The sequence below is a fragment of the Muscardinus avellanarius genome (genome assembly GCF_963383645.1).
Source record: "Muscardinus avellanarius genome assembly, chromosome: 2".
Classification (NCBI taxonomy): Eukaryota; Metazoa; Chordata; class Mammalia; order Rodentia; family Gliridae; genus Muscardinus; species Muscardinus avellanarius.
In genome coordinates, this window is record NC_137787.1 from 119,219,231 (window position 1) to 119,235,095 (window position 15,865).

At 37.4% G+C, this 15,865-nt stretch overlaps 1 protein-coding gene across 1 annotated transcript in view; it reads right to left on the minus strand.

The window, feature by feature from the left end:
• Positions 1-270: 270 nt before the first annotated feature.
• PSPC1 (paraspeckle component 1) overlaps positions 271-15,865 on the minus strand; it is a gene marked incomplete at both ends in the record, with an annotated part of 56,170 nt that continues 40,575 nt past the window's right edge. Inside the window, 3 exons of the mRNA XM_080690011.1 lie at positions 271-456; positions 3,342-3,511; positions 7,999-8,056. Of these exons, the coding sequence (XP_080546137.1) occupies positions 271-456; positions 3,342-3,511; positions 7,999-8,056 (414 nt within the window). The remainder of the gene's footprint in view (positions 457-3,341; positions 3,512-7,998; positions 8,057-15,865) is intronic.

Sequence of the window (15,865 nt, forward strand, 5' to 3'; positions counted from 1 at the left end):
AGAGTAACTACATTGTTTTCACAGTACTATGGCATATAGTTAGCTACAGTCACAGATACATTTTAACATTCACAATGATGAGCATCATCATTACTATTCTACTCTACAAAGCTTATGAATGAGGAAAAATACAAAAACCTCAAATCTTACAAAAGAAAAATTGTAAGTCTAAATACATTAACAATAAAACCATTTCTTCCATGTAACAGGCCAAAGTGTAAAGGCATACCACTGAATTTTTCTTCTAATTAACCAGGAATGAAAGAATGTTTAATATCTACGACGCTTATTAGGACCTTCAAAGTTACCCCCCTGACTTCCTCTGCCAAAGCTACCAGGCCCACCACTCACAGGACCAGCCCCACTCATTGGTGCCTGAGGGGCTTCAGAACCTGTTCTACTCCCCATAGGGGAGCCCATCTGGGACGGCGGGCCTTGGGGAAATCTATCATTATGCTAATACCATATAATAAATATGAAGTCCATTTGGAACACGCCAAATAAATAAGTGACAAGATAAATTGGCACAATCCCAAGTGGTGGTGTCATCAAGTTCAGCAGAAAGTCCAGCAGAGTCAGGATCACACATAGAAGGAAGAAAGGAGCAATTTAATTAGTTACTACGTTAAAAATAAAAAAGCAGCATCTGAAGATTTACAAATTGCTAATACTATGCCCCAATTTCATGAAGAAGATACCATTTCTGATATAAGCAAATGCCCTCATAAGCCTAAATAGATATAAATTAGACTGAAATTACTGATTACTTTGTCGTTTTTAAAAAATTAAACTGTAAGAACTTGTGCTGTGAAAAAATAATAGTTTTTAAAAATCAGAAAAAAATAAAACTGGGAGCAGTATCACATTTTGTTTTAGAAGGCAAATATTCTAAAAACTTCTATCACTGATGCTAAAATACAAAGCACTAGCAGCAACCACACGCAACTGCTTACACTCCCAAACTTCTGGGGTGTTTTCACTGAAAGACTAATTAGAAAATAAGTTTTAAAATTAACTAACATATACTACTAACATCAAAATTAAACATGAGTCATATCTTTTAAGATCATCAAAACAATAACTCATATATTAAACTCAGGGTTGAGTAGAAATTCTTAAGTGTATTAGTAAAGTGTAGGTGCATAAATACCCCAAGAGTAATATTTAAATAAAGTTTAATATATCAAGGAATATGGTAGAAAATGGCTTCAGAAAAAAATGGTAATAGTACTTCCATATTACTATTGCCTATATGCTTTCTATTTGCGACCCTTTTTATTTTTTAAATACTAGAGGTTAAACCCAGAGGCATTATCCCACTGAACTATACACCAGGCCTTTTTAACTTATTTTAAAACAGAATCTCTCAGCTGCATGTGGTGGTGCACCCTTATAATCCCAGCATGTGGGAGGCTGAGACATGAGGGTTGAAGTTCCAGAACAGCCTCAGCTAATTAGTGAGGCTCTTTGCAACTCAGGGAGACCCTCTTTCAAAATAAATAATAAAAAATGAGGCTGGAGTATTGCTCAGAGGTACAATGCCCCTGAGTTCCATCCCTAATACGGGGGGGGAAGAAGAGACCATCTCTCTATATTGCTGAGACTGGCCATGAGGTTGCAATCCTCCTGTCTCACCCTCTCCAGCACTGGGATTACAGGTCAGCTGTGCTCAGCTACTACTGATTTAGTGCAGAAGAAAAACTTAATGAAAACAATATAAGCTTTTAATGCTCTTTAGACTTTTTAGACTTTAGAGCTACTACAAAAGGACCGCAGGGCTGTGGTATAGCTCAGAGGTAGAATGTCACTGGGCTCAATCCCCAGTACCACTAAACAAAAACAAACAAAAAAGGACCGCATGTCTAAAGTAAATAGTTTAAATTAATAAAACACTGCATTCCTCAATTCTAACGTGCATAATCTTAGTTTGTAATTCAATATTTTTTGTGGTATTTGGGATTAAAGCCAGGGGTAGTTTACCTCTAAGCTACACTACAACTCCAGCTGTATTTTACTTTTAGTTTGAAATAAAAGTCTAAGTGGCAGAGGACCTTGCTAAGTTGCCAAGGGTGGCTGCAATCCTGAGATCCTCCTGTCTCAGTCTCCCAAGTACTGGGATTACAAGCATGTGCCACCACACCTGGCTTATTTTACTGTTTTATATTTTGTGGTGTTGGAAGACTGCACAAGCTAAGCAAATGACTTACCACTGAACCACACCCTAAACCCAAAATGTCTTCTATCTTCTAGATCACTATGGATTTAAAACTATAGCATGTCCGAATTTAACTAGCAATAATTTCTTTCTTATCAATAACACTTTAACATTTGATACAGAAATTATAAGAACAAATTGCCTTTCCTTTTTTTGTACTGGAGTTTGAATCCAGAGGCATTCTCCCTTCAAGCTAGCTATATCACGAATCCTATTTTAGTTTTGTTTTGAAATAGGGGCTCCCTAAGGTGCTAGGGCTTTCCAGGAACCTGAGATCCTGTCTCAGCCTCCCAAGTGCTGGGATTATAGGTGGGTGCCATCACTCCAGGCCCCAAACTACCTTTTCAATAAATCAATCAATTTTTCTAAATGTTACTTAAAGCCATCAATAAAGACAAGAGAAAATGTTTTACAAATAAAAAGCCTCACTTAAACAGTATTGAATTTTAAGGGAAATGATAAAAAAAAAGTATCTGTCTTGCTAACTAATACTAATTATATAATTAAAATTTCAACCACAAGACCTGGGATTTACAATATTTAAACCTTACAAAGATATCTTCACACTCTCAAAACATGACAAAAAATAGTTTAAATTTAGTAATAATTCCATAAAAAGAATACAACAATCTAAGTTTTAGATATATAGAAACTTCAGTGTGATGTCATGTTACTCTGAAAATAAATGCTTTGAAATAAACCATAAGTCATACTTTTGTAACAAAAATATTTATTGAAAACTCTGTTTGCACATGTACTGGCCTTTGTCCCCACTGAAGGCAAGGAGTCCACACAGAAAAGAAACACAATCATAAAATATTCAACCACTGTACTAAATGCTGATAAAAGTTGGATACAACTTACTGGCACTTAAAAATTACTAATGAATTATGTACATGCTGAGGTGCAAAAGTATGCCACGGAAGGTAATCCTAACTCTTGGACTACTTAAAAGGCACATGTCATAAATCAAAACATAACTTCACAAAGTTACTATTTCTTCATTGGCTCTTCAATCTCTACTACTAAAACAAATGATGTCAAATTATGTTAAGTGTGAAGTTATCTTTGAGGCAGAAGTATACATTAGATTAATATAATCAAAATAATGTTCAAGATACATTACCACTGCTCCATTATCTGGCATCATTGGTGTTCCCATATTTGCAGCTCCGTCTGGCCCCATGGCGGGACCAGGGCCCAGGGGCGGGCCAGGAAGAGTTCCTCTGTTGTTCATATTCATACCCATCATTGGAGGAGGACCTTGGTTACCAGCAGGTGCTGGGCTAAAGGCATCTATGTAAAACAATCTATACTTAGAGCTGTCCTATCTTAGTTTAGTAAACATTAACAATTTTACAACACAACATATGCAATCTATACACCAAGACTGTTAACCAAAACGATTTTCCTTCTGTGAGACTGACACTCAATTATACATTCTGCAAGAGAGCATTAACTACACTCCAGAACCTACAGCCCCAAAACACAGGTGCATAAAACAAATGAGACAACAATTAATTACTTTAAGTCATTTGAGACTAATAGTTTGAAATTTTTAAAAAATAAATTAATATTTTTCAACTGCCTACTTTTAAACCAAATAATGCATAACAATTTTGATTAAGCTCTATCAGTTTTAAAATTTTTTCCTTAAGTCACAGCTAAAATTATCAGTTTATTATAAAGTTTTAAGAGGCAAACCACTGCCTGTAAGGGCACTTCAACCTCTTGACTTTCATATAGTAAATGAGTATCTCCCCAAATCTAAGCCAATAGTTAAAATGAGTCATAATAACAATGCATTTTTAAGAAGCCCAACTGCACCAAAATACAGATAAAATAATAACTGTGTTTTTGACAAATGAAAAATTTTAAATGTGGCTAATCAGGCATACTTCAAACTTTTCAAACAGGATGTCCAAGTATCTCATTATTTATTAAAGTACTTAAAACACACTAGATATATGACTGGCCTCAAAGATATGTAATAAACTCTATATCTTTTCCTTTAAGTGTTCATGTTTATCAATAAAAATTCGTAACAAAGACTGATTCACAATTTAGGGTTTTCTTCTAGTATTTCGTTCTGGAGGCCAATGTTCTGACTCTCAGAACTCAATTTCTCAAATATATATATATATATATTACAAAAGGAGCTAAAGTTTTCATTCAAACCACTATAGAACATCTAATACAGCTGCACTCTCTCTAGGATTGAGTCCAAGGAGCAAGTGCAAGAAAGAAGCCTGGCTCCTTCCAGGCCCTCACATCACAACTATTGCTCTCTGAACCCAAGCCAAGAAAAAGCAACTGCAAAGAGGAACTTTCTAATCCCAAAATGCTCTCAAATCTATACTTATTCAGGAATCTTTCCATTCGCTCACTATATAATTATAATTTTTTTTTTTTTTTTTTTTTGCGGGTCTGGGGGTGGAACCCAGGGGCATTTGATCTCCGAGCTACAACCCCTGCCCTATTTTTTATTCTTTATTTTGAAACCGGGTCTCACTGAGTTGCAGAGGGCCTCACTAAGTAGCTGAGGCTGTCCGCGAACCGCGATCCTCCAGGTCTCAGCCTCCCGAATGCTGGGATTACAAGCGTGCGCCACCACGCCCGGCTCTATTATTATAATTTTGAGTAAATTTTCATAAAGAAGGACAGAAGAGGATAAGTGACTAAGGGGCATCTGACCTTCCCTTTCCCCAAAAAGAACAGATTAAAAACCTTTTCCTTTTTAATAGAGTAACTGTTACATATAATTTATGAGTTTAAACTAAGTATTAAAAATTAAAGAATAATATTCCCAACTAAATGTAAAGAAGTTAAAAAAAACTGTTAGCATTATCTGGTTACCTAAAAAGGGGTTTATGTTTGCTTGTCTTGGTGGTGTGGACTGAAACCAGAAAGAAGCATTCTACCACTGAGCTACACCTCAGCCTTATTTTTTATTTTGAAACAGGGTCTAATCAGTAGAGGGTCTCACCAAATTGCTGAGGCTGCCCGGGAACCTACCATCCTCCTGTCTCAGCCTCCCAAGTACTGAGATTACAAGTGTGCATCACCACACCTGTTTTAAACGCAGTTTTATAATCCAAGTTTTACTTGGTATACACACTAGTGGTATAACAGAAAATCTGCCCCCACATTACAGCAATGCAACTTTTTTTGTTTAGTACTAGGGATTGAACCAAAAGCATTCTATCTCCAAGCTACACCTCCCAGTCCTATTTTATTTTATTTTATTTTTTGGTGGTACTGCGGTTCCTGGAAGCCCTTCTACCTCCGGGCTACACTCCCAGACCTATTTTATATTTATTTGGAAACAGGGTCTCTTCAGCCAGCGCCACTGGCTTCGAACCTGCGCGACCCTCCTGTCTCCGCCTCCCAAGCACAGGGATTACAAGCGTGCGCCACCACGCCTAGCTCTATTTTATTTTTTATGTTGAAAAGTTCTCACTAAGTTGCAGAGCGCCTCACTAAGTTTCAGAGGCTGGCCTAAAAGCTGCAATCTTCCTGTCTCAGCCTTCCAAGTACTTGGTATTACAGGTATGCACCGCCACTCCTGGCTTCTCAATATAACTTTTGATTTTTTAATTTTTTGTCCTAAGGATCAAACTCAAGAGATTCCAACATATAAAGTACATGATCTACCCAAACAGCATTAACAGTCCCACGGACCTAATTGATTAATGAGGAAGTTTTGCTTATTCTACAACAATCCAAATAAATGAGAGCTCCAATGAACCATTCATACAAAGTCTCAAACTGAATGTAAACAAGGACTCTATGGACTTGAAAAGATTTAAGTACTAAAATGTAAATATGGTTTGCTGGTAAAAATGTTAATGAGAGTTTTAATTCTCAACTCATAACTATAGAATATAAAGGTATATTCTCACTAAGCTGAACATCAAGCAAAGAGAATGCTCGCAGTTTCTCTCCATCAAAAATGGTTTAAGTTTTGTGGTTATTTTTAAAGTTTGGTTCTAATGCTAATAACAAACTAATAATTATTTCCAAGTTCCTACAATGTACTGGGTGAGGGTTGTCCCTTAGGGGTCGAATGCTGGAGTAACATACTTGAGATCCTACAAAATTTGATGCTAAGCACAGCTAAAAAGAAAAAGTCTATAATTCATAATAACCTCTCACACTCCTTACAACATTGATAATCTTATACATCACCCCAAATTTATTTCTGATAAAAATATAGAAATGGAGCCACTAACACATCACTATACACTGAATCCTCCCATTCACTGAACTATCATGTATCACAATGAAGTTCTTGGGCAAAAGCGTGGTTTAGTGCTTCCTTTGCCAGTAAGAGGTGTTCAGTAATTATTTGAGTAAACTTAAAAAGTAACCAAGTAAAGAGAAATAAATAACTCTACATTATCTGATTGGATATGTCAAAAAACTAAAAGTAAAAACAACAACAACAAAACAGGTTGTTAGGTAAAATGTTCATTCTACACATTACATGTTTTAAGCTTTATTTCACACACTACATATCTTAACATACTAGAAAGGTGTGTATGCTATGTCTATTGGAGGCCCTGGTAATGTAGTTTTTAAAACACTACATACATTTGAGTTATATAAAAGAATTTAATGGCATAACAACTTTTGTGGGTCAATTTAATATAAAATTGATTATAAAAATTGAATCATTAGCTAATGATTCTAAGAACCTGGCTATACAACAAACCAATACAGCTCTTAATGTAGGTAATTTATTAGTTTTAAAAATGAGCATTAGTAGCCAGCCCACATCTGTAATCCCAGTATTTAGGAGGCTGAGAAAGAAGGACTACAAGTCTGAGGCCAGCCTCAGCAACTATGTGAACCCCTAATTAATTTAGTGAGACCCTGTTTTAAAATACAAAATAATTAAAATACAAAATAATTTAAAAATCAGGGACTGACTAGGGTGTAACCCAAAGGTAGACTGCCCCAAGTTCCATCCCCAGCAACAATAAAATTAAAAAAAAAAAAATGCATTAGCAAGACATAGTTCATTTCTTCAAACCAGAGACATCTCCAATTGGTAAGCTTCCATTCACAAAACCATAATTGAGGAGGGAGGAGCTAAATATTCATTAAAGTGAATAAAATTAGCTTAAAAGTTCCACAAAGCTATTTTAAAATAAAAATATAAAATGCTTCCAATGGGCTAGCGGTGCACAGTAGGAATCCCAAAACTTGGGAGGCTGAGAAAGGAGCATGGCAGATTGCAGGCCAGGCTCAACAACTCTATGAGACACTGTCTCAAGGTAAAAATTAAAAGGTCTGTACGTCAGTGGTTTATCACCCTGGGTTCAATATCCAGTACCACACAAAAAATTAAATAAGCAAAAATAATGTACAGACAAAAAATTTAAGATAATGTACAGACAAAAATTTAAGAACACAACAAAAGAATTATCGATTATTTCCATGAAAAATAGGCAATCTGAAGGTGTAAAATCCGACTTAAAAGTATGATAACATTGGTGTGTCACATCACATGAAGACCAAACTACTCTTGGGCTGAAACAAATCTAATTTATAGTTTTTTACATTGAAATGATAAAAGCATATCTTTCAGCTTTCTAATTTTATTCCAAGGCATACATATTACTAATGCAGCTGTTTTATGTCGATTTTCTGTAAAAATTTGCGCCTTCATTGTTGACCCCATGTTTTAGTTTCTTACTGATACACATTTATCACAACACATAGAGTTTCCCCAAAGAATTAAAAGTAGGTTACAGAAAGCTTTGTCTTCAAATCCCTACCTCCCATGTTTATGGCTCCACGGGGACCCATATCACCCATTCTCATTTCCTGTTCTCTCTGTAAGTAAACATAGTTGTCAAAGTCAACCTATCCATCTTTACATTTCCCATCTAAAATCAAAAAGAAAAGAGTGAATTCGGACATCATTTCTCATTAAAATTAAAAAACTTCCAACATAATTTACGAAATAAGAACTCTGAAAAAAAACATCCATCAATATACTCAATATACTACAGGTATTTCAAATCCCCAGTTCATATCAGATTAGATAGTGAGTCAGATTAGAAGGAATCTATCAAATATTGTTTTTATTCCAGTCAATCAAAATCACATGCCCATATTTCAAGCAAAATCTAGTCATAGCAAGGACCAATTATTTTTTTCATACCAGGCAAAAATTAAAGTTATTATCTAAGAATTTTTCATTTTTATTTTTGTAGTACTAAGATAGAACACAGAGTTGTACATTTGAAACCTATTAAATTGCATTACAAAGCTAGGAAGGTAGCGCATTTTTTTTTTCTTTTTGAGGGTCTGGGGACAGAACTCAAGGACATTTGACCTCCAAACTACACCCTGATCCTATTTTTATTCTTTATTTTGAAATGGTGTCAGAATCGCAAAGAGCCTCACTAAGTAGCTGAGGCTATCCGCGAACCGCAATCCTCCAGTCTCAGCCTCCTGAATGCTGGGATTATAAGCAAGGTGCCGCACTTTTAATTACAGTACTTGGGAGGCTAAAACAGGAGGAACATAGGTTCATGGCCAACCTCAGCTACCTAGGCCCTCCTCAACTTAGTGAGACCCTGTTTCAAAATAAAGAATAAAACATAGGACTAGAGATATAGCACTGAGGTACAATGCCCCTAGGTTCAAACCCTAGCTTTGGGAGGGGGCTCATTAAAGAAACTATGCATTCCAAGTCTTCATTTAATAAAAACATTTATATCAACATCAATGAAATATGCAATATCTAGCTGGAATTGCAAAGCAATGATTTGTGTGTCTGGTAATAGGGATGAACCCAGGAGCATTCTACCTCTAGCTACAGCCCCCGCTCTATTTTTGTTTTATTTACTGTAGTTTGAGGGATTAAACCCAGGATCATTCTATCTCTCAGCTCTACCCCCACCCCTATTATTATTATTATTGCTGTTGTGCAGTGCTGGAGATTGAACCCAGGAGCATTCCACCTCTGCGATATAACCCCAGACCCATTTTTTTCTTCTTTATTTTGAAACAGGGTCTCACTAAATTGCAGAAGGCCTAAGTACCTGTGGCTAGCCACAAACTTATGAGTCTCCTGTCTCGGCCTCCTAAGTACTGGGACTACAAATGTGTGACGGCACACCCACCGTTTTTTTTTTTTTGTTTTTGTTTTTTTTTTTAGGTGGTACTAGCAATGGAACCCAGGGGCTTTCTACCTCCGGGCTATCCTCCCAGACCTATTTTATATTTTATTTGGAAACAGGGTCTCACTAAGTTGCTGAGAGCCTAAGTAGCTGAGGCTGACTTCGAACCTGCGCGATCCTCCTGTCTCAGCCTCCCAAGCGCGGTGATTACAAACATGCACCACCACGCCCAGCTGCACACCCACCTTTTTTATTTTGAAACAGGGTCTCAAGAGTTGATAAGTCTCAGAGCCAGGCATGGTGGCACCCACTTTTAATTCCAGCATTTGAGAGGCTGAGACAAGAGGATCGGGTTTGCGGCCAGCCTCAGCTACTTAAGAGAGGCCCTTTGCAATTCAGTAAGAACCAGTTTCAAAATAAAGAATAAAATATAGGGCTGGGTGTTTAGCTCAGAGGTTAAAAAAAAAAAAAAGTTAATGAGTCTATTTGTTGAGGCAATCCTCAAATTTGTGATCCTGTCTCAGTGCTTCCCAAGAAATGGGATCAGTGGCACTAATCACCATGCCTAGCTCCAAATGATCATTTCAAATTTCATTAAATAATAAATGTACTAATATGCAAATATAAAACTAGAAACAAAAGTTTAGGTTGAAAACAAATATTAAATAAATGAACTAAGCTTAGAGGTACACACCTGAAATTCTAGTACTTGGGAAGCTGACACAGATGTATCACAAGTTTGAGGATGGCCTCAACACACAGTTAAACTCATCAACTTTTGAGACCATGTTTTAAAAGTAAAAATAAGCCTAGAGTGGTGACGCACACTTGTAATCCCAGGATTCGGGAGGCTGAGACCGGAGTATCACAGTTTGCGGGCTGCCTCAGCTACTTAGTGAGGCCCTCCGCAAGTTAATGAGACAGTTTCAAAATAAAGAATAAAAAGTAAGGCAAGGAGTATAGCTCAGAGGTAGAATATCCCAGGGGTTCCATCCCAGATGGCAAAAAATAAAAATAAAAAATGAAAAAATAAAATAAAAGTAAAATGTGGCTCGAAGGTTAAAACACTTTGGGTTATAATCCCCAGTGACAGACAAAACACACATACATAGGCCGGGTGTGGTATCGCATGCTTGTAATCCCCGCACTTGGGAGGCTGAGACAGGAGGATCACACAGGTTCGAAGCCAGCCTCAGCTACTTAGTGAGGCTTTCAGCAACTTAGTGAGACCCTGCTTCAAAAAAAAAAAAACACACACACACATACAAACAAGCAAATTTAATTTTCTCTCTTTTTTAGGGGGGAGGGGTTACTGGGGATGAAACCTCAAGGCCTTCTACCTCTGGGTTACACCCCCGCCCTATTTTACATTTTATTTGGAAACAGAATCTCACTAAATTGCAGAGGGCCTAAGTAGCTGAGACTGGCTTCAAACCTGTGCAATCCTCCTGTCTCAGCCTCCCAAGTACTAGATTACAAGCATGCACCACCACACCCAGCTTAGATTTAATTTTTTGGAAAATGAATTTATTTTCTTGCCATTAACAATATTATTGATGAAAATGACTACTGATCAAGGAGTATATGGGAAAAAACTAAACCCTGTGCCTACTCTTTTTTTTTTTGGTGGGTTGAGCAACACCCCCTGCCCTAATTTTTATTCTTTATTTTGAAACCAGGTCTCACTGAGTTGCAGAGGGCCTCACTAAGTAGCTGAGGATGTCCGCGAACCGCAATCCTTTGGTCTCAAGCCTCCCAAATGCTAGGATTAAAAGTGTGTACCATACGCCCGACTTATGCCTACTATTGATCAAAAGGCCCAGCTGCCATTCCTCCTCCTGAAACAGACCTTAATGATAAGTTAAACACTTGAGCACATGAGAATCTCCTAAATACTATTTTTTAAATGTATGCTTGTTACTTAGCTGTTTGCATTTTGTGTAGACTCAAGAGTGTAAAATACATGAGAAATATTTATAACTTTATTGGGACTCAAGGATTTAACTGATGTTTTTGCTTTTGAACTTGCCTTTACTATGAAATGTTAAGAATTCAATGTCTAACCACTACCAGAGGGCAATTATAATAGTCCCAATGTTTCAGACTTTAATTTTCCAATAACCCTTATATACCCTAACACTCTAAACACCTCAGGTCTATGATTTTTCTTGGGGTATGGTCATAGACAATCTGTTAAATGGTCTATAATTTTCACTTCATCAGTGTAAAAATTCTTAGCTTTATTTCTTCACAGAGTAGTTTCTTTCACTATTATTTAATCTATTTTTATCATAAAAAGATTTTCAATAGAAAAGCAGAAACAGTGGCAAACACCAGTGATATCAGTAATTTAGAGGCTGACAGAAATTATCCTAGGTTAAAGGCCAGCCTGGGCCAATTTTATAATCTCTTGCCAGGTATGGTGGCGCACGACTGCAATCCCAGCATTCAGAAGGCTAAAACCAGGAGGATGATGGTTCACAGACAGCCTCAGCAACTTAGTGAGGCACTCCACAACTTAGTAGACCTGTTTCAAAATAAAGAATAAAAAAATAGGGCATAGGGTGTAGCTTGGAGGTCAAATGCCCCTGGGTTTCATCCCCAGACCCAGGGGGAGAAAAAATACACACACACACACACACACACACACACACACACGAGAATGTACCTCAGCAATAGAACTCTGGGTTCAAACATTAATACAACAGCAAAAAAAACTTTTGTGGAAAACGTTGGCATATTAGAAAGAGCTCCAGTTTTAAGTCAACTTCACAAGAAGTAAAAATCACCTTTTACATATTAAAACTGTAAAGTAATTCAAATTCTAAAATATCTGTGTTTAGAAAATATAATCCTAATTCCATGCTAATAAAGCACATTACTATATCAAAATACTAGTTCATGCTGTATACAACATCAATTTTCACTAAATATACAAATACTCACGTAGTGTAATGCTGACAATAAGGAAACAACGCTATTTTATACAGGTTTACTCCTAAATTCAAAACAGTATTATTTGATGACAGGTCACTTTATAACAATTTTACAAGTATAGGTTTTCAAGTTTTCTGTTCATGTCCTCAGGATGCTGTTAACTTCCCTAGAATCCACTATTACAGTAATATTACTAACAAGGCAAAAGACCCAACAATTATATAAGGTGATTTTCCTAAATTGAAATTAACCATCACTTTGTATGTCTGTATCAGTAAGAGTTTACTACAATGTGTCCACACCCAAAATGCAATACAAAAGATGATCGTTTTTCCTATGAAATTAATATGAACCAACTGAATAAATTTCACTGATAGCTTATTACTTTACCACAAATTAAGATTTGTGAATTTTTTTTGTTATTGTTTTGGTGGTAATGGGGTTCCTGGAAGCCCTTCTACCTCTGGGCTACACTCTCACGGGCTACACTCCCAGACCTATTTTTTAATACTTTTTTATGTGGAAACAGGGTCTCTTTAGCCAGCGCGGCTGGCTTCCAACCTGCACGATCCTCCTGTCTCCACCTCCCAAGCGCGGAGATTATAAGCGTGCGCCACCACGCCCGGCAAGATTTGTGATTTAAACTGAGAGTGGTGGCACACACTTGTAATCCCACCATTTGAGAGGCTGAGACAGGAGGAAGATCGCGGTTTGTGGACAGCCTCAGCAACTTACTGAGGCCCTGTATAATTTATTGAGACACCTTGTTTCAAAATAATTAAAAAATAGGGCTACCTGGGGATGGTGGCCCACATTTGTAATCCCAGTACTTGGGAGGCTGAGACAGGAGGATCGCACAGGTTCGAAGCCAGCCTCAGCTACTTAGCGAGGCTCTCAGCAACTTAGTGAGACCCTGTTTTTTGGGGGGTTTTTGTTTGTTTTTGTTGTTGTTCTTGTTTTGTGGGACTGGGGTTCATGGAAGCCCTTCTACCTCCGGGCTACACTCCCAGACCTATTTTATAATTTTTTTTTTTAAACAGGGTCTCTTAAACCATCAAGGCTGGCTTCGAATATGTGTGATCCTTCTGTCTCCGTCTCCCAAGCGCGAGGATTACAAGCGTGCGCCACCACGCCCAGTGAGACCCTGTTTTTAAATAAAATATAAAATAAATCAGGGGCGTAGCATGGAGGTAGAAAGCCCATGAAATCTTGAGTTACCAAAAAAAAAAAAAAAAAAAAAAAAAACAGAAAAACAGCGCTGGGGTGTAGCTCGGCGGTAGAATGCACCTGGGTTCCATCAACAGTACCAAAAAAAAAAAAAAAAAAAAAGCAATACTTGTGATTTAAAATGAAACTACTTGTCAATAGTCAAAAGCTCAAAAGACTGTGGTGAGCCAGGTGGGGTCATGGTACATGCCTGTAATACCAGGACTTGGAAGGCTAAGACAGGTTCGAGGCTAGCCTCAGCAACTTAGCAAGGCCCTCAGCAACTTAATGAGACCCAGTTTCAAAAATGAAAATAATAGCTGGGCATGGTGGCACACACTTGTATTTCCAGTACTTATGAGACTGAGAGAGGAGAACTGCAGTTACAAGAGACAGCCTCAGCAAATAGTGAAATTGTCATTAACCCTGCTCTAAAATAAAAATTAAAACAGGCCTGGAGGTGTAGCTCAAAGGTAGAATGCCCATGAGTTTAATTCCCAGTGCCACACATATGTATGTATGGCTGCGTTTGTTGCTCAAAGGCAGAATGCTTTGCGTTCACTAGAAAAAAAGGGCAGTGAAAAGAAATGACTATAATAAAAAATTTAACTTTCAATTACTGATGCAGCTTTGTGAGGTAGATAAAATCTCAACCTTAACAAGGTAACTTTACTCTTGAAGAATTCAAATAGCAGCCAAATGTGGTAGTACATGCCTGTAATCCCGGTACTTGAGAGTCTAAGTAGGATCACAGGCTCAAGACCAATCTCAGCAACGTGGTGAAATTCTGCTTTCAAATAAAACAGAAAAGGGTAGGGTTGTAAAGCAGGGGCAGAATGCCCCCTGGGTTGCTGCACACGCTTGTAATCCCTGCGTTTGGGAGACAGGAGGATCGTGCGCAGGTTCGAAGCCAGCCTCGCTAGCTTAAGAGACCCTGTTTCCAAATAAAATATAAAATTGATCTGGGAGTGTAGCTCAGAAGTAGAAGGGCTCCATCCCCAGGGCCACCAAAAAAAAACAAAAAACAAAAGAAAAAAAAACCAAAACAAAACAGGGCACCTGAGCATGCAGAAAAGTTATTTCCAAAAGAGCACTCACATGACTGGCTTGCATACTGACTTTTCATGAAACAAGATTTTTACTTGAAATACCACAATCTGATAACTGACTAGTGTATCTATTTGTTAGACATTTTCTAATAAGAATGATACAATATTTGATTTTTAATACATTAACATTTGGATAATTTACTTCAATGGATATTTAAAGATTGTTAAATGACATAAAATTAAGGAGTAAAAGGTTCACTCTAAATTCAACGCTGAATAATGGATTTTAATACAAGAGTTATGACACCAACACTTGAATCTTACTGCCATGTCAAAGAATGTGACAATTATCCTTACTCATACATTAATATAGATTTTCTTCATGAAGCTTTTTACAGCAAATGGAATGGACGAAGCAAATATGGAAAACCAACTATGTTCTATAATAAACATTAAACAAATGTACAAAATGTAAAACTATACCACTTTCCTCACTACAATGAAGTCAAACATTAAAGACACTGACAATAATGTAAAATAAGGGCACTCTGCACTCTACAATATGTTTTCTTTAAAAATTGATTTAATTTCTAATACAAATACTGATATAATATAAACAAAGGACTATGGAGTCCTCACTGATTTTTTTTGTGTGTGTGTGGTATTGGGGTTCCTGGAAACCCTTCTACCTCTGGGCTACACTCCCAGGCCTATTTTATATTTTTATTTGGAAACAGGGTCTCTTAAGCCAGTGCGGCTGGCTTCAAACCAGTGCGATTCTCCTGTCTCCGCCTCCCAAGCGCGGGGATTACAAGCATGCGCCACCACGCCCGGCCTGATTTTTATTACTGTAAAGGGATCCAGAAGATAAAAAGCCTGATACAACTGCTTCCAAATTTTCAATGAAGCCAGGTGTAGTAGCAAATACCTTTAACCCCCATACTTGGGAGGCTGAGACAGAAGAATTGTAGGTTGAAGGCGGCCTAAGCAACTTAGAATCAAAGAAACTTGAAGAGACCCTGTTTCCAAATAAGAAATAAAAAAGGACTGGGAAAATGGGCTTGGAAAAGGACTTGGGAAACTGAGAAAGTAGGATCGTAGGTTTGAGACCAGCCACAGCAACTTAGTGAAATTCTGATTCAAAGTAAAATAGGGCTGGTGGTATAGCTTAGAAGTAGAATGCTCCAAAGTTAAATTTCATTTGTGTGTATGTCTATCCGCCCTCTACACACACACCTGGATACACTGAGCTTAAGAACTGCCTTATCAACAGGAACAGTTTATGATCAGCCACAAAATGTATTCATTTAACATATCAATCC